The 17,832-nt window shown below is 55.9% G+C and overlaps 1 protein-coding gene across 5 annotated transcripts in view; it reads right to left on the reverse strand.

Moving 5' to 3' along the window:
- The window catches only part of TCF7L1 (transcription factor 7 like 1), a 109,748-nt gene that overhangs the window by 5,899 nt on the left and 86,017 nt on the right, over window positions 1-17,832 (reverse strand). For 3 of the 5 annotated variants that reach the window (XM_079110002.1, XM_079110001.1, XM_079110005.1), the window contains 2 exons: window positions 9,949-10,032; window positions 127-259 (listed from right to left, as the gene is read on the reverse strand). In XM_079110002.1, the coding sequence (XP_078966128.1) occupies window positions 127-259; window positions 9,949-10,032 (217 nt within the window). The remainder of the gene's footprint in view (window positions 1-126; window positions 260-9,948; window positions 10,033-17,832) is intronic. The other 2 variants (XM_079110004.1, XM_079110003.1) reach the window with 1 other exon arrangement.

Here is a 17,832-nt window from a genome sequence, read left to right on the forward strand (position 1 = left end):
GGGGAGCAGGCCACGAGACTCCTGCAAGCCGGGGATGCCAGCTGAATGCAGGTCTGCCTCATCTGAGGCTGTGATGTCCCCAAAGGAAGAGCCTGTAGGAGCAGTGCCTGCATGCAGACTTCTCACCTGTCTTTGGATCAATCTCCGGAGAGAGGTGTGTGGGAGGGGAGCCGGGGGAGAAGTGGTCGCTGCTGTAGGTGATGAGGGGCGTCAATGGGTGCATGTGATGCGGGTGCTGAACAACAGGGACTTTATTAGACTGAAAGACAGAAAAGAAGGACTAGGACCAGTTGCCTGGGAGATGGGAGTAAGTCCTCTCTTACTTTCTGAGTTGAATGCATGCCCGGTATTTCCCTGTGACCTTCCCTCCTGTCCTCATCACAGCCCTGGAGAGGAGGAAGCCACAGGATCGGACCACCCACCCTGACTCTGAAAGGGGTCCAGCCCTCCTCCCACCTGGTAAGAAGCTGCATCACCCCGACGGGGACAGGAGGAAACATCAGGAAGGTTAGGTGACCCAGACACAGTAAGCCCCTAGCAGAAGTGGGCTCCCCTTGCCCTGGGAGGCTCTGCCAAACCAGACTGCTTTCCCCATGCTAGCTGCCTCCCCAGGACCCGAGCAAGCATGTCAGAGAGAAGGGACAGTTATTGCTCTATTGGCGGGGGGACTGAGCCCAGGTTGCTTTATCACTGAGCTACATGCCCAGTCTTACTTTTTTTTTTTTTTGAGACAGGGTCTCAGTAAGTGGCTGAGGCTGACCTTGAACTTGGAATCCTCAGCCTGGAGTCACTTGGATACAGGCATGTGCCACCACACCCAGCAACATCCATTTTTTTTTTTTTTTTAAAGGTGAACAAGTTGTAAGTGGAGGAGATTTGTTTAATAAAAAAGAAATTTGTAAAAGAGATATCTGGAGGGGCCCTGGGGCTAGAACTCCAGACAGCATTCTGCCTGTTTGAATCTCTCATTCTGTGGATCCCAAGTCTTTACTCCTTTTATAGGATGCCTGTTTGATGCTTGGGTCAACCGTGAGCTGTGTGCTTCATAGGCGCCCCTGCCGACAATCGCCTGGCTGTGTTTTCAGCAGGCCGAGCAGAGGAGCGGCAGAGAACAGTCACCGGGCAGGGGACACAGGACCTGCTGGTGGGACACACTCCACCTGAACTCCTTCCTGTCCCCTCTGGGGCGGGCTCCTGTGATGCTGCACAACAATTTAAAACATTTCCTTCTTACTGTCATCACCTGTTCACTTACTGGTTGTTGATGATGTTGCTATATACAGGAACATGTGATACAAATGAAAGTATAAGACATAATTCTAAGATCACTTTCTAGAAACTCAATGCATCTAAATGACGTATTTGGGTTTCTTGGAAACAACTTGGTCAAATGAATGACTTTTGGTATAATAAATGCAGAATTACCAGAGAAAGTGAGTGATAAAAGTAAAAATTATACAAGACAATTTTTTTTAAGTGCTGGGGATTGAATCCAGGGCCTTGTACAAAGCGCTTTGCCACTGAGCTACATCCCCAGGCCTGTCTTTTATTTTGAGACAGAGACTTGCTAAGTTGCAGAGGATGGCCTTGAACTTGAGATCCTCATACCTTAGCTTCCTTCATGAGTTGCTGGCTTTACAGACAACAGTTAAAAAAAAAATGCACAAACTATGATTTAAAAAATAGACTAGCAGGTGTGTGGTGCACACTTGTAATTCCAGTGATTTGGGAGTCTGCTGCAGGAAAATCACAAGTTTGAAGCCAGACTCAGCAACTTAGTGAAACGCTGTCTGAAAAAAGAAGCTGGGGAGGCGGTTCAGTGATAAAGCACCTCTGGGTTCAACCCCCAGTACAAATCAAAACAACAACAAAAAAACCCTAAATAGGACACACCAAAATATAAATAGTAGTTATGCTGGAGATAGGACTGAATGATTTTGATTTTTAAAAATAATTTAATCTTTATATATTTTCTATTTTTTTATGTGGTGCCCAGGATGGAACCCAGTGCCTCACCCACGCTAGGCAAGTGCTGTACCACTGAGCCACAGCCCCAGTGCATGAGTGATTCTTAGATTATTTCCATCTCTATATTTCCCGATTTTACTATCACATAAACATATGCTTTGATAATGTTGGCCAAATTGTATTGTTATATTGTGTGCATGTGACAATGAATTCCACCATTATGCCAACTGTAATGCACCAATAAAAATATATGGAAGGGGGCTGGAGTGACTTCTGCGTGGTGGAGGGCTTGCCTAGCACGTGTGAGGCACTTGGTTCCACCCTCAGCGCCACATAAAAATAACTATACAAAATAAAAGTATCGTGTCCATCTACAACTAAATATAGATATATGGAAAAACTAAGAAAAGGGAAAAAATTACAAATATGCTTTGAATAGCACACATTTTCTAAGACGGAACTACAAACGACATCAAAAAGCGTTTAGAGAACACAATCACCACTGAACCCACTCATCATTTTGGTATTCCTCCTGCCGTCCAGCAGGTGCTAGGTGATATTTGTCTAGGTCATCTGGAGCCACGGAGAAGCAGTTTGCAGTGTCAGAAGTCCTGCCTGCCATGTGCTGTTGAGCTTGGCCTTGTCTGCAGTACAAACCCCACTGAGCACGGGCAGCCTGCCTGGAGCCCACCTGGAGCCCAGGTGGGCTCGCCCACACGCTGAGCTACCACTGCTGCCCGCCAGGTGGCGCCACGGCCCAAGAAGTGAGCTGGGAGGGGCTGGAGGCAGATAAGCCAGGACTCCTCTAGAGGCTGACCAGGGTGGGGCCCACAGGGACAGGGCGTCCACAGAATAAATGGGCCGGAGCGCACGCTTGCTCACCAGCGACCCAGTCCAGGTGTGTGTGCCCAGAGAGAGCGCCTCAGACCTCACAGCCATCTGGGGCACGGTTCCTTCCTGCAGTCGCGTGGACCAACTGCTTCCAGTTCACCTGTGTCTAGAACTGCCCAAGCCAAAGCTCTTTAAGCCCCTGGCTGCCCAGCATGTGGCCGGCTTCCTGCCCCCCAGGACTCACTGAAGCCAGGGGAAGGCAACTCTGCAGGGTTCCCGGCCACCTGACGTGGTGAGGCCTTCACTGGGCCAGCTTCAGGGGTCAGAGGAAAAGGTTTGCAGCTCAGGCAGTAAGCCTCCAAGGAAGTCACAGGCGTGACAATCGGCTGCCCCGTTGGGGGACACAGGCCATGGGACTGGTGGCTCTACCTGATGAAGACATCTGTCCCCGCACAGCCGATCATCTGCTACCAGTGGAGAGATGTCCTCCTCGGGGCCACGGCGCAACTCTTATCTCCTCCCAAGGGGGCTCTGCCACCGGGCCACACCCCACTTTGTTTTTTATTGCGAAACAGGGTCTCACTAACTTGCCTAGGCTGGCCTTGAACTTGCCAGCCTCCTGCCTCAGGCTCACTGGGATCACGGGCATGGACACCACGGCTGGCCACCAGCTTTCCATCAGTCACCAATGGCACGAATCTGACCTTCTGCAATGTCGATTCTGCTGTGTGCAGGGGCAGATGAGCGGGCAGATGAGCGGGCAGATGTGGATGAGGATTTCAAAGAGGCTAAAGCTCAGCAGTAGAAACTGAGAGGGATCGGTCTAGGTCACCGCTGCCAGCTAAGCCATGGCCTCTGCAGGCCACAAGCACCTCACAAAGCACTTATGGATCCCCAAGGAGAAGACGGTAGCAGACACTCCCGAACCAAGTCGCCACAGCCAAGGGACACAGCAGGACAGGGCCCAACCCGGCCTCTGCTGCTCTTGGCCAGAGTGCACGGCCTGACTGGGAGGAGACCCAGAAAGGCCGGGAGGGGCACTCGGGAAGATGGCTGGCCAGCACCTGTGAAGGCCAAGCAAAGCAGGGGAGGGCAAGGAGCTGGGCTGGAGACCGAGGACTCACACACTGCCGTGCAGGGGCCCAGCCAGACACCAGCCCGGGGCGGGGGGTCTCGGCCACCATCTGACACTCACCGACCTCTCAGTCTACCTGGGGTTAGGTAAGGAGAAAGGTTAGCATTTCTGCCTTGATTCTGCAACTGTACTGTGGCTCTGTGACAAGGGTGTCTCTGTCCTAAGGAAACACAACTCAAGTAGTTAATGATAAAGGGGCCACTGTCTCCAACTGACTTGACAAAACAAATATGTGTAGGGAGGTGGGCAGGGCGGAGGGGCGGGTCCGGGGGTGAAATCTGTGCCCCTGGATAAAAGGAGTATGGGCATTCTCTGCATTATCTTTGTAAATTTATCTGAGAGTTAAAAAAATCATACCAAGAAGTTACTACTGTGTGCTCAGCCTCGGAATCAGCCCTGCACATAATTCAGGGCTGTGCCGTGAGCTTCGGTGACTTCTGGGTCTACACTGCTCTACTGTTGAAAAGGTAGAGAAGTCGTGTGTTTTCAGTACTGGGGATCGAAGCCAGGGGTGCTGTACCATTGAGCTACATCCCTAGCCCTGTACCATTGAGCTACGTCCCCAGCCCGGTACCATTGAGTCCACAGTAGTGGGATCACAAGTGCACACCAGCACACCCAGCTTCGAGGCACAGTCTCAAAGGGGAAATGCCAGGGAACGTCTTACTTGAGAACTGGCATGCTAAGCAGCTCTGGCCGAGGCTGCAGTGGCGGCAGTGAGAAGCCAGTCCCCAGAGAGCTTCTGGCACTGGCTTGGCGACCAGCACTGGGACTCAAAGCTCTGCACTCTGCCTCTGAGATGGTCCGGTGGCGCCCACACACTAAAACAGCGCGGCGATGGCGAGTGCAGACCGCGGCCCCGCCGCCAGTTCCGCCACCTGGGACTTACTGGGATGGGACTCAAACCCTGGGAGTGGAGTCCAGGAGAGTGTGTGTGAGTGAGTGTGTGTGTGTGTGTGTGAGAGAGAGTGAGTGTGAGGGTGTGTGCACGCGTGTGTGTTGCAGTCATGGGGACCAGTCCAAGGCCCTGCTCGTGGAGACAAGCACTCTACCAGGTGGATTTGTGTGTCAGTGAGCGTCCAGAGGCTGCTGATGGCTGCTGAAGGCTTGATCGCACTGTCCTGAAGCCAGGTGGACTCGCAGAGGGCACCTCCAACCCTACACTCAGTCCACACCATCAGCAGTCTCTGGGGTGGGGCCGGATCTTGGGCCTAAGGAGCCCCTGGGCTGGTTCCAAGACCCATGCAAGAGGGCAAGTCCCTGCCTGGTGCAGAAGGACTGTGAGGCACTGCCAGAGGGTCTTGAGCTCTGACCTTGACCCTGCCGAATGCTCTGACGCAGGGCAGAAAGGAGCATGGTTGTTCACACTTGCCAGGACTCATTACTGTTCAGAGAATGTTCCAGAAAGAATTTAAATGCTGAAGGAGACTGATAAGTCAAGATGTAGGGCCACAAGTGAGTGTTCATGAGTTATTATAACCCTTCCTTCCCTTGCCATTGGTATTAGGCCGTCTTACGTCGTGCTCTGACCAAGGGGACATGAACGGGCGGGAGGTGACAGGAAGTGTTGGAGATGTTTCCTTCGCATGTGTCTGACACGTCAGAAGCGGCAGACACCGGCTCTGGAGTGGGAGCCACGAGGAGGGAAGCTGAATCTCACCTGACCCTACAAGACCCATGCCCGCTGACCCTTAGGCCTGGAAACAGAAGTGCTTGTTGCAAGTGCAGGGATGATGTTGGACAAATTATGCTGTTATATGGTGCGCATGTACGACTGTGGAACAACAGATCCCATCATTAGGCACAGCTATAATGCACCAACAAAAAATCAGGGAAAAAAAGAAGCATCTGTGTTTGCAAGTCATGGGATTGTTTGTTACACAGCACTTGTCACAGAAATAGCTGACAATGTATAAAGTCCACAAACATTTCCAAAAATATCTTTTGGAAAATACAGAAAAGAATATTGGATGACAGCACAACCCCAATTTGCAACCTAGAATTAATTAGCTTTAAAATTTTTTGTTCTGTTCTTTTTACTTAGAAAAGTGCTGAGTGCAGTGGTGCCCTCCTGTAGTCCCAGCTACTCATGAGGCTGAGGCACAAGTTCAAGGCCAGCCTCAGTAACTTTGCAAGACTGTCTCAAAAGAAAACATGGAAAGGGCTGGGTGTGTGTGTCTTAAATGGGCTGTTGTGGGGATTCAGAAGCAGAAAAGGGACGTGTGCTGGACACTGGCAGGACTCTGTGACTGGCCACACGGGGGCAAGGCCCTGATTGGCAGTGGACATATGTTCCAGTGTGCGTGGCAGGTGCAAGGCTGAGCAATGGATTCGAGATTTAGCAGAGATGTTCTAAGCAGAGTGCTGAAGGTGTGGCTTGATTTCCTTCCACTTTGTTGTTCAAGAAGGAACCGAAACCTGAAGACTGGGGAAGTCTCAGCCTAACCATATCGCAAAAAACTGAGATAGCGCGTTCCGCAGAGAACACCCAGGGCCCGGCGGGCAAGCACCAGAGACTGTGGGTGTGGCCCGGGGCCCGCCAACCACCTCCACACCTCTCGGCCTTCGGGGCTGCCCAGCTTGGGCCATGGCCACCTGGCTGTGGACACAGGCTGTCCACCAGCTGCGGGGGGAAGGGCCTGAGGTCGGGTGCTCTTCAAGGTATGCTGGGTGCTGGCTCCCCACTCCTCCCTTCACGCAACCTGACAGGCACAGGGTGGGTGACTGAGCCCCACGGTGTGGTCTCTGTTGGGTGGTGTGAGGCCTGGCCAGGCGCAGCGCCCCCGGGAGAGTGGAGGGGGCAGGGGCAGCAGCCTCAGGCAGGGTCTGTCCACGGACAGTGAGCTTAGCCATCCCGTACTGGAGACACCTGTACTGCTCCTGGTTCTCAGAGCTGGCGGTGAGGTGGAAGTGAAGTGGCGAGAGAGCTCCCGCCGCCGAGCTCCCACTGCTGCCCACTGAGGGCTCCTCATGAGCCGCCCTCTGACAGCCCCCCAGGACCCAGACAGCGCTTTCCCCATTGCCCCTGCCCAGCTCAGACCTCTTCTTGACCATTTCCCCCGACTCTAATGAACTCCCATCACCCAGAGTCTTGATTTCTCTAAGCCAGCCAGGGTCCAACCTGCCGCGACTTCAAGAAGCCAGCAAAGCCTACGCCCAGGTGCCGGGGCGCTTCAGGGCCTCCACTCGGCCTCCATCCGCAAAGTGCAATCCCTGGAGTCTCAGCTCTGCCCGGTAGGATCCCCGGGGGGAGTGTAAAAACTAAGATCCAGCCCCGCCCAGACCAATTAAATCATGTCCCTGGGGGATCACAGGCCGCACTCTATGGGCTCATTATCGCTGCCACCTTTGCAATCTGTGCATTTGTTCTGGCGCCTAATTCGGGAGCTCATTACCTCCTGTTCTAGCTGACTGGGCGGGATTTAACAGTGTGCTCCCCTTCCGATTTCTTAACCACTGCAGTGGCAGTGGCAGCCCGCTGGTGGTGGTGGCAGTGCCCCCTGAGAGGGCAAGGGCGGGGAGCGAGACTCCCACTTAGTAGATGAGGAAACCGAGGCACAGAGGGATGCCACAGTGTGCCTGAGGTTGCACAGGAAGGAGGTGGAGCGGGGTTCAAAGGCGCCATCCTCCTGCCGTGCACACGCCCGCGTTGGGAGTGTGGAGCTCTGACTCCAAAACCCCACTTGTGTGCAATGGATCAAAAAAATAAAATAAAATATAAAAAGCCACCCCCCAAAACAAAAAGCTGCTCGCAAAGAATTCCAAACTGACGCTGAGGTGCTTCTCCCCACAGGCTCTCGAGCGCCCGAGGCCCGTTTCCGCTTTGCGGTCTCAGAACGCAGAGTGTGACGTCACTAGGAAACCGTCCCCTCCATTGCGGTGTGGCCTCTATCAACAGTTAAGGCAAGCGAGGGTCTCCTCGGCAGTGGCCACGGGTGTGCAGCTGCAACCCGGGGCAGAACCTTGGAGAGTTCAGGAGTTTCATGTATCTTTCCGTCACTTACCCTGAGATGGTAAGTGGCGAGGAGCCGATTTATCAGAGGCAAAGGATCTAGAAAGAGGATGAAAGCCTGCAGGTCCAGCACTGGTAGGAGTACAACGCAGCGGCGAAAAGCTCAGAGGAGCCACACCCTCACGAGCCGCCCACACTGGTGCGGCAGGGGCAGCGCCAGCCAGGCTGCCTCAGTGGGCAGAAAACACATGCAGCCAGGGAAGCCTGGAGAGCCCTGGAGAGAGCGGGACCTGCCACGGCAGGGGAAGGCTGGACACGGGCATCATGTCCAGCACACCCGTGATCCCAGTGACTCAGGAGCCTGAGAGGAGGATGCAATTTCAAGGCCAGACTGGGCAACTTAGTGAAAACCTATCCTGAAATAAAAAAATAAAAAGGGCTGGGGACGTGGCTTAGCACTCTGGGGTTCAATCTCCAGCAGCCGAATAAATAAATGAAGCTAGAGGAGAGACAACGTGCGGAGAGACCGCAGGTGGACAGAAGGGAGAAGGGCAGGCCCTGACACCTCAGATCTGCTGCAGGGCGCTGGGGGCTGGCACAGGACGGCTGGGCAGGGGGAAATCCAGGGCTGAGGTGTGTCGTCCACCAAGGTCACTCAAGCCACTAGAGGGCACCCGGACCTCAAGCTCACCACCCCAAGAGAGACCCTGGGGCCAGAGCATGCCCAACCTGGCCTACCCCGACCACTTTTCAACGGGCTGCTCTGCTGTGATGAGGCCCCAGGACCTGCCGGGCAGGCCAGGTGGGCATGCCAGGGCTGTCTGGGTTGCTCGTGGGCCCTATGTGGCCCCTGACCTGCCTCGGCAGATGCTGTGACATCTGAGAGTCACCCAGGACGGTGCAGGGACTGCCAGGCTCTGCCACCGCTGGCTGGTCTCCAGAGGACTGGCAGCCCCACAGGCTCAGGTGCTACCATTTCCGTTCTGCGTATCTCCTCTCTCCTCAAGTAGACGCCGAGCTTTCAATGGGTGGGGATTAGCAGTGCGTCTGAAATGTTCTGTGATAGAAGGAAAGTGCCCGGTTTGCTCTGAGGCACCCTGTGGTAGGTGGGCATGGGGGTTCCTTACCTAATGCGCTCTGTTTTTTGGAGGGGAGCTACCAGGGATTGAACTCAGGCACCTGACCACTGAGCCACATCCCCAGTCCTATTTTGTGTTTTATTTAGAGACGGGGTCTCATTGAGTTGATTAGTGCCTTGCTTTTGCTAAGGCTGGCTTTGAACTTGAGATCCTCCTGCCTCAGCCTCCCAAGCCGCTGAGATTACAGGTGTGGACACCACACCCAGCAATGTGCTCTACTTTTATGTATCTTTAAAATTTTACTGAATGAGGTTTCCCAAACATCGCCTGTCCCCATGTCTGCCTCACAGTTAGCACAGGGTGGCATCAAAGGTCTGGTCCCTGGCTGCACCCTCTGAGATTCTGGGATTCAGAATGTGGAGACCGACTGGCTGGCTGTGGGGAGCCTGGTTTCAAGGTTGGAACTGAGCTCAAATGCAGGAATGTGCGGGGCAGCATCTCCTCGCCACCCTGGATCCCAGCCCCTGGCATGTTCTGAGGAGCTGGAACCTGCTCAGACGGGACCCCAGGGCCCCAGGCCCACAGAGGAGCCCCAGCTTCTGTGCACACGTCTTAATGGATCCTTTCCTGCAGCAGCTTCTGTGGAGCCCCTTAACCGCTGCCTCGTGGCTTCGAGGCAGAAGCGGAGGCAATGTTGAGTGAGATGCAACAGGACAGAAAGATCCCCGTGCCCACGAGGTGTGGCTGAGGGATCCAGTGCAGCGGCAAGGATCTGCGGCGGGTGTCCTGAAGAGCCAGGTGAATAGCCAGGCCCGTGATGTGCCAATCGCAGTTCAAGGGCGTGGACAGGACACAACTCATGGTCAGCCCGATTGTTCCCGCACCAGAGGAAGCTCTGTTGGCCCGCCAGCTTCCGGAAGGTGCCAGGGAGGAAGATGAGAGGGCCAGGGTCACTTTGGTGCTTTATGGTGGAAAGAACTTACCAAGTGTGCTGGAGAGGGCGACCTGGTGTCCTTGACTGTGGTGCTGGAGGGGGCCTCAAGGAGGGGCCACTTCATGTGCAGGTACTGCAAGGGGAGGAGCATACACACCAGTGAGAGGGGCCAGCCCAGTACCCGGCGAGGTCCCCGTGGTGCAGGAGGCTGCGCTGACCCCATGCTCTCCAGGCAAGAGGCCGTGTGGACCCCCACGCCCAGGTCCCCTCTGCTTCTGTCCGGGGACAAGCTGGTGCCCTCGAGGAGCAGGGGCCACCGATGCCATACTGCCGGTTAATCCCCATCTCTCGCAGCCTCACCCAATGCTCCCTGAGAAAAGCCTCTTCTGGAGCAGCTGGAGAGCAAGTGATAAGACCCCTGCCTGAACTCACAGCCCATGGGGTTTCCCAGCCCCCAAGCTTGCTGGGCTTCTTACAGTGTTCTCACCCTTCAGAAAGCACCCTGCACTCACTGGCTCCCTGGTACTGCTGCAAAAAACTCAGACCCAGCAGGGAATCCCCTCTGCGAACATGTGCGTGTGTGCGCGCGCGCGCTCGCGCACACACACACACACACACACACTCAGGGATCCCCTATACAGGCACATGTGTGCACGCGTGCGCGCGCACACAGGGGCTCCCTCCACCTGGCCGCGCAGCCTTGGCCTGGGTGGGGCAGAGCCCACCTGGCCCCGAGGGCCCCAGGGCTGCTCCTCTGCCTGCCTATGAGACTCAGCTCGGAGCCGCTCCTTCATCCGAAGGGGAGCTATTGTCCCTGACATCTTGGGTGCAAGGTGCAGGGACAGCGTGGGGCTGAGCACAGCGCCGGCACGGGGATGTTCATGGTGTCACCTTGCACATCCACAGGCCGCCTCCCCGCAGGATTCTCCAGGCCCCCTGGAGACAGAAAGAGGTCAGAATGTCTCTTGCTCAGCTCATTTGATGTTGGAAAAGGACAGGACGTGGCCTTGCGCCTCGGGCACGGTCCAGAAGTGGCTGGAAACCCTGGAGGGCCCTTGGCCCCTCATGGCCCTCAAGCCTTGGCCAGGACAAGCGCTTTGAAGGTGTCCACGGGCAGGCGTAGTCCCAAGGACACATCTGCCAAGCACTGTGAGCGGAACAGGAAATAGGGATGGACATTGAGGCACTGGGCCCTAGAGTCCAGCCCCGTCCCCTGCTGACCATCTTCTTCCTCCTTTCTTCCTGGCCCGCCCTGGTGCTACCCAGAGCCCACGCCTCCTGGACACACTGGCCAATCCCGATGCCTGTGCAAGGTGAAGGCACTGGACGAACGCTGTCTTCGGAACTAAAACTCCCTAGTGGGCAGTGTTAGTGGCCCGTTTAATTTTCAAAGCCTGTTCACCAGCCCCGTCTAGCCTTCCTGCACAGAGCTGGGGCAGGGGTGGACCCGGGCCCACGCTGGGACGGTCGACACCCGCCCCCAACGCTTCCTCCCCCGCTGGGCCTCCCCTGCTTTCTCGCTGCCACCGAGACGGAGGGGATGTGCAGACACCGGCAATCTGTGGGGATGCTCCAGGCAGCCAGAGCTCACACCCACGCGCCAACCCTGTGCCAGAGCGTACTGGGCAAATTCTGGAAGCAACACCCCAACCTCAGGTGCTAGAGAACTCCCCCCTCCCCCGCAGTGAGACACAGGGGAAGGGAGGCCGAAGGTCACAGGCAAGGTCACAGGCGGTGGCTCACAGAAAGCTGCCTTCTAGCTTGGGACTTGACTGGGGCCTGGGGTCTAAGTAACGCTGTCAGCACCCCTGGGTTGGGCTGGAGAGGCCTCTGCTGTGGGCGATGGTGCTACAGTGTGAGCAGCGTCCCAGCCTCTACCTACCAAAGGCTGGTAGCCTCCTGCCCAATGTGATGGCCAAAAATGACTCAGATGTTGCCAAAGGTCCCCTGGGGTGGGGAGGCTGTGCCCTGATTCCGTGTGAGAGCCGTGGGGTTTGCCTGCTTGGCTCTGGGATGTCCAGGTATGCACACATGTGTGAACACACACATAATGGCAAAGGGCTCCAGCAACAGCTGTGATCTTGGGTCACTTGCCAAGTGCTTGGTGTCCCACCCACCTAACACGGGGTCTGGGGCTTCGGGTGGGGAGGAGACCACTGGGCCTCTCCTCCCCTTAGTCCAGACTCTCACGCTGACTCTACCCTGCAGGGTGGGTGATAGTCTGCAGCCCTGCCCACCACTGAAGGGCAGTCCCTGGCAGGTCTGTCCCACCGTGTGTGGGAACAGCGGTGGGAGGAGGCTCTGGGGTGATGGGCAGAGAGGACGTGTCTTGGGAGTGGGCAGTGTGGAGGGCTGTCACCCCCTTGCCCGCCTGTGCCTCCCCAAGGTTTTGCAGTGTGCTGGGGTGGATGGAGGCCGCGTGGCCTCTGCAGTGCAGCTGAGGAAAGGCGCATCACAGGGATGGTGAGCTTCCCAGGACCATGCATCTGGCAACAGGAGCACAAGGCTCCCGGGACCTCAGCCCAGGAACAGGAGGGGAGGCAGTTCTGAGGTCCTAGGTCAGGCTGGTCCAAGGCCAGCGGAGATGAAGCTCCCCCTGGTGGTGATTCTCATGAAGGCCAGCCCCTCTCTCACCCAGGGCCTTTACTCCTGTCCTTGGGGATTAAATGACATGTGGCTGAACTCAGATTCTTGGCACAGTAAGGAAGTGTGTTTCTCTGAGCCCTCTGGTGTCCGTGCAATGGCTCCTGGAGGCTCGGCTCCTAACCGACCTCCCCACAGGGAGGTGAGCGCCCTGCAGGCTGGTCCCTCCCTCCTGGGATTCCCAACTGGATGCAGAGCCTGGGCACCGATGGTCTAGCTGCAGCAGCAGTGGCCACCTCTGGGGTGCTGCCTATGATAAGGACTCTTGACAGTCGACACAGAGGAGCAACCCGACCGAAGGCAGGCAGGGTCTGACGCCGCACAGCCTGCTACCTGGTGTGTGGCGGAGTGCTGGAGGCGCTCACCTCCACGTCCCCAGCTCGGCTGAACAAGTCTCTCCGTGACATCTGTGTCAGTGCTGCTCAGTGTGGTTTGGCCCACTGCTCCCCATCTCCTCACTGTCCTGCATCCCCTTCTGTCCTCGGGCCCCTCCATGGAGAGCCCTCCTTGGACGGAGATCTGGGCCAGGTGGGCTGTTTCCGCTCGACTCAGGCCTGGGGAAGGGACCCTGTGAAGGATGCCTGCCCTAAAGAGCTGAGCCCCTTTCCTGCGGGGAGGGGGAGTCGTCCTCCAAGATCAGCTTCGCCTGGAGACCCAGCGCAGATTAACTGCAGCTGTGCCCTGGAATTTCCCCAGCACACAAATCTTCCTGATGTGAAACAGCTGGGAGGAAATCCCAGCATGCCCTGCACAGAGGTAGCGCTGCCAGCAGGGAGTAGGTTAACCCTCCCGCTCCCAGGCCCAGGGAGAACGCGGCCCCTGCCAGCCATCCCACCCTAGGATTGCTCCGAGGGGCAGAACCCACGCAGCTCTGGGGACGCCACATTCCGTCTGTTCACACATTCTCAGGGAAAGCCCTCCAAGCTTGTGCATGGAGGAAACAAAGCTTCCCTTACAGAATCCACAGCAGGGCTCCAAACGGGGCGGGGCGCTGCTTTGGGAAGCAAGGAAAGCAGGAAAAATGTCCCCAGGTGTGAAAATCTCAGCCCCAGGCCCTGCACTTTCTCCACATCCCAGTCTTGCCCATTTCTGAGCTTCAGTAGCAGAAAATGGGACTTGGCAAGTTTAGGTGATCATTCCTTCTTGCCCCTGTGGTCCCCAGTGGAAGTGACTCCAGAGACCTAAGAAATCAAGGCCCCCTTGAGCAGGGAGGTCCTCCCAGTCCTCCCGGAGAGGAGGCTCAGGCATGGCGCACCACAGCGAGGCTAGGAAATCCGGCCCCACGGGCCGCACTTTCCACGGTGACGTGCCCATGCTCTGCTCTTCAGGAATATCAGAATACAGACAGAACTCAGACAATGTCACCAGACAAACCAACCTGTCAGCAAGTGGGCAAGTGAACTCAACATACGCTTCTCCAAAGAAGAAACACAAATGGCCAAGAAATAGATGAAAAAATGTTCAGCATCTTCAGCCAATCAAAGTGCGTGAGCCCTCCTAGAGAGCACAGCCCAGCGGCTGTCCTCAGGAACACAAGCACTAGGGGGCGCTGGAGAGACGAGGGAAGCAGCACTTCCACTCTGGGTGGGTCGGGGCATCAGCCCAGCACCATGGAAACCAGCAGGTAGGCTCCTCAGAAGACAGGCAGGGAACCCCACTGACCCAGCTGGACCGCTCCTCGGTACTGACCCGAAGACTCACTGTCGTCACACCACAGTGACGCCTGCAGGCCCACGTTCACAGCAGCACAATCACAACAGCCAAACTACGGAACCAGCCTGGTGTCCATCAGCGGATGAATGGACAGAGGCACTGCGGCACACGGACACTGCGGAGTTTCATTCAGCCATGAAGAAAAATGGAATCATGTCACGTGTAGGAAATGGATGGAACTTAAAAACATGTTAGCTGAAGTCAGTCCAACAAAGTCGTATGTTTTCTCTCGTGTAGAGAAAAAAAGAAAAAAGACGTGTGGAGGAATCTCATGAAAACAGAAAGGAGAGCAGTAAAGCAGGAGTGAGGGAAATGGGAGGTACTGGGGAGCAATATTAACCGGATTATATTGTTACATTGTGTGCATGTACTGTTTTAACATATCCCACAATTACGCATAATTATAATGCACCAGTTAAAAATATGGAAAAATGCTCTTTTTCATTTTTTGAGGCAGGGTCTCACTCAGTTGCTAAGGCTGGCCTCTAACTTTTGATCCTCCTGCCTCAGCCTCCTGGGTCACTGGTATTATAGGCATGCACCATCATGCCCCGCCAAAGGCAGTTTTTAACAGAAAGAATTGTATTACAAATGAAAAAATATGAAGAAACAAGCACTTTTCCCTTATTCTCCGTTCTGCTAGTGGGCAGCTGATTAATTCTGAAAGGTTTTCCAAACTCCTACAGGAGTTTTAGCTTTGGAAAACTTCCCCCCACTTAAGGCCCTTCCCTGGTTGGACTGTGGGGTCAGGGATAAAGCCTCAAACTCGCCGGCAGTCCAGTGCAGACCCTGCCAGTCCCAACCTCTGGCTCCAGCACCTCGCGCTGGGTTCTGGGTGCCGCCCACCTGGAGCCGCGACCCCTAGAGGTGGGCTGAGCAGGGGTCCTCACGGCAGGCCCAACACCGCGGAGACCCCGCAGAGGCAGTGCAGGCTCCAGGAAGCCTGAGGGGGCCAGCTGGCCCCAGAGGCCCAGGATCCCTTGCCTTCTGCGGAAACGGCCGGCCCTGCTCGAGGCGGAAAATGCTCCGACGTGGGTCAGTGAGCCCAGCGGTGGGGAGATGGAAGCCTGTCTCCGGCCGAAAAGCACTGGGATCTCAAAAGTGCGTTTCCATATAATCGGCGCATTATAATCATATGTAAGATCTAGGAGGACTGGTTCCCCAACGAGGCCGATCAGACAGAGGCCCAGGAGAGCCAGGCCAGAAAGCAGGCCTCCGCGGTCTCCTCGCCGCGCCCTCTTCTGTGGACGAACTCGATCGATCGACATGGCGCCCCGAGTCCCTCATTTTCCTTTATAAAGAAGCGGCTTTCAGTGTTTGCATGACCGTGCGTGGAATCCCGCTCGCCACCTCCCGATCTCCCCGCCACCTCCGATCGCCCCAAGAGCAGAAGGCGGGGCTCCTCTCAGGCCTCTTGGCCAGTGAGTCCTTGCGAATACACCCATTCACAAGCCACGGAGCTCCATGGAGCTGCTTCTGAAAGCAACAGACAGAACCATTTTCTGCAGTTACGTAGGGTCGCACTTTTGCAGGTTTCAAACCAAAAAACTGGCAGTTTTCTATCCCTTGTCACATTTAGTTAAAAAAAAAAATTTGTTTTTGGTATCAAGAATTGAACCCAGGGGCACTGTACCACCGAGTCGCACACCAGCTCTTTAAAAAAAAAAAAAATTCTTTTTTCTTAGTTTGAGACAGGGCCTCACTAAGTTGCTTAGGGCCTTGCTAAGGTGCTGAGGCCAGCTTTGAACCCGTGATCCTCCTGCCTCTGCCTACCGAGCCGCTGGGATTACAGGCGTGCGCCACTGTGCTCGGCTCAACAATTTTGTTTATTTTGAAGCTCTGCCCCTCTGTGCACTGGCAGCAGAGGGCTCCAAAATTATTTCACCCCTGAGAACTCGGAAAACAGTAAACAACAGGAGCACGCAGGCTGGACAGGCTCGGCTGCCCCAGAGGCCCTAGCCCTGCGCACTCCGCCTCCTGCGCACCACCCCTTTTCTCTGCAGATTACCTCAAACTGTTCTCTTCCCTCCAGTTCCAGAGAACTGGAAACTTTGCCTACCAGAACTCTCTCTCCCCTCTTCTGTGGGGCTTGGTGGGAAGAGAGGCCCTGTCCAGGGGTGTGCAGGTAAAGCCTTAACAACAGGCTCTCTAAACAAAAAGCACAGCCCCAGACCCTGTCTTGTAGCAAAAAAGAAAGGAAACAAAACCCAAAACCAAAGAAAGGAGATCAAGTCTCAGAAGGCGGAGTTCGGCGGGGAGCTAACAATGTGCAGCTGGCTCACTGCACACTGCTGTTGGGACCAGGGTTCCCGGGTCTGCCCCGACCCGCTGGAACTGTGGGTCCATTCACAGGTGGCTGGAGGCCAACACAGGCCTGAGGTCTTGAGGGAGCTGACACTTGACCAGTGCCTCTTACTGGCAGGAGCGGGGGCAAACCGTCTCCAGCACCGGGCTGGGCCAGCCTGGTGGCCCTGACCAGGGGACCCCTGGAGCAGAGCCCTGTGTGTCCACCTGCCCTTGCGTCCTCATTTCTGTGGCCTGGAGCCCCAGGCCCACTTCTCCAGCCTGTGCGTGGGGCCCCACCCCGTGAGCCGTTCCCTATCACTTTCTTCCTTGACTTGCTTCAGGCCAGGATTCACTGGGAGCCCGTGTGGGTGAGTCCCAGCTCTTGGCTGCAGAGCGCCCTACCGACCTCCCCGAGCCCGCATCGTTTTGCTCACGGACGAACATTTGTGGCGCACAGCTCTAGCTGTGAGTGGGCGATGGGGCCAAGGTGTGTGCAGGTTTGAGAAGTCTTACCAAGTTTCACATGGTGCTAGCTTTGGGGCAGGAGAGGGCTTATTCCCATGGCCCCGTCCACACAGGTCACTAACATTCTGATCTTTGCCAAATGGAAAGGTTTGGAGTTTCAATGGGTTATAATACGTAAGGCTGGGGATGGGCTGGGGATGTAGCTCCCAGGCGAGCGCCCTGAGTTCAATCCCTCATACCAAAACCAAAACACAGGCCCAGATGAAGGGCCCCAGTGGTAACCAAAGATGTCTGAAGCAACCCTAGTTCAATTATTTTCATCCCAAAACTGTGCCTTCCGCCTCCTCAACCAGAAGCCTTAAACCCCATGCCTTTAGCTGCTTCCAGCCTCCACGGGCCACCAAACGCCCAGGAACCCAGGCCTCCTGTGCGTGCTGGGCCCTGAGCAGCCTGTCTTGGAGGAGCTCAGCAGAAGGACCTCGAGGGTAGTGCAGGTGAAAAGCCCCAAGGCCCCTCTCCTGGGAGGCACTGCTGCTACTGCCCAGCTCTTCTTCTTCAGTACACCTGTCGCTCGCCCTCAGAACCGCCTACTAACTGGCCCGGGAGCAGGGGCAGCTCTGCAGAGCACCCAGGAATGCCTAGAGAGTACACAGAGGTCACTCTGGCCTGTAAGCCACAGGGGGGCTTCAAACTGTGCACAAGTGATAGGGCTAGGAGGGCACACCGGCACACTTGGGTCCTCTGTCGTTTGTTTAGGGATGCTGGGACCAACCAGGGCCTCATGCATGCTAGGCAGGTGCTCTACCACTGGGCCACATCCTCAGCC

Source organism: Sciurus vulgaris (assembly GCF_902686455.1).
Source record: "Sciurus vulgaris genome assembly, chromosome: 14".
NCBI classification, from domain to species: Eukaryota; Metazoa; Chordata; class Mammalia; order Rodentia; family Sciuridae; genus Sciurus; species Sciurus vulgaris.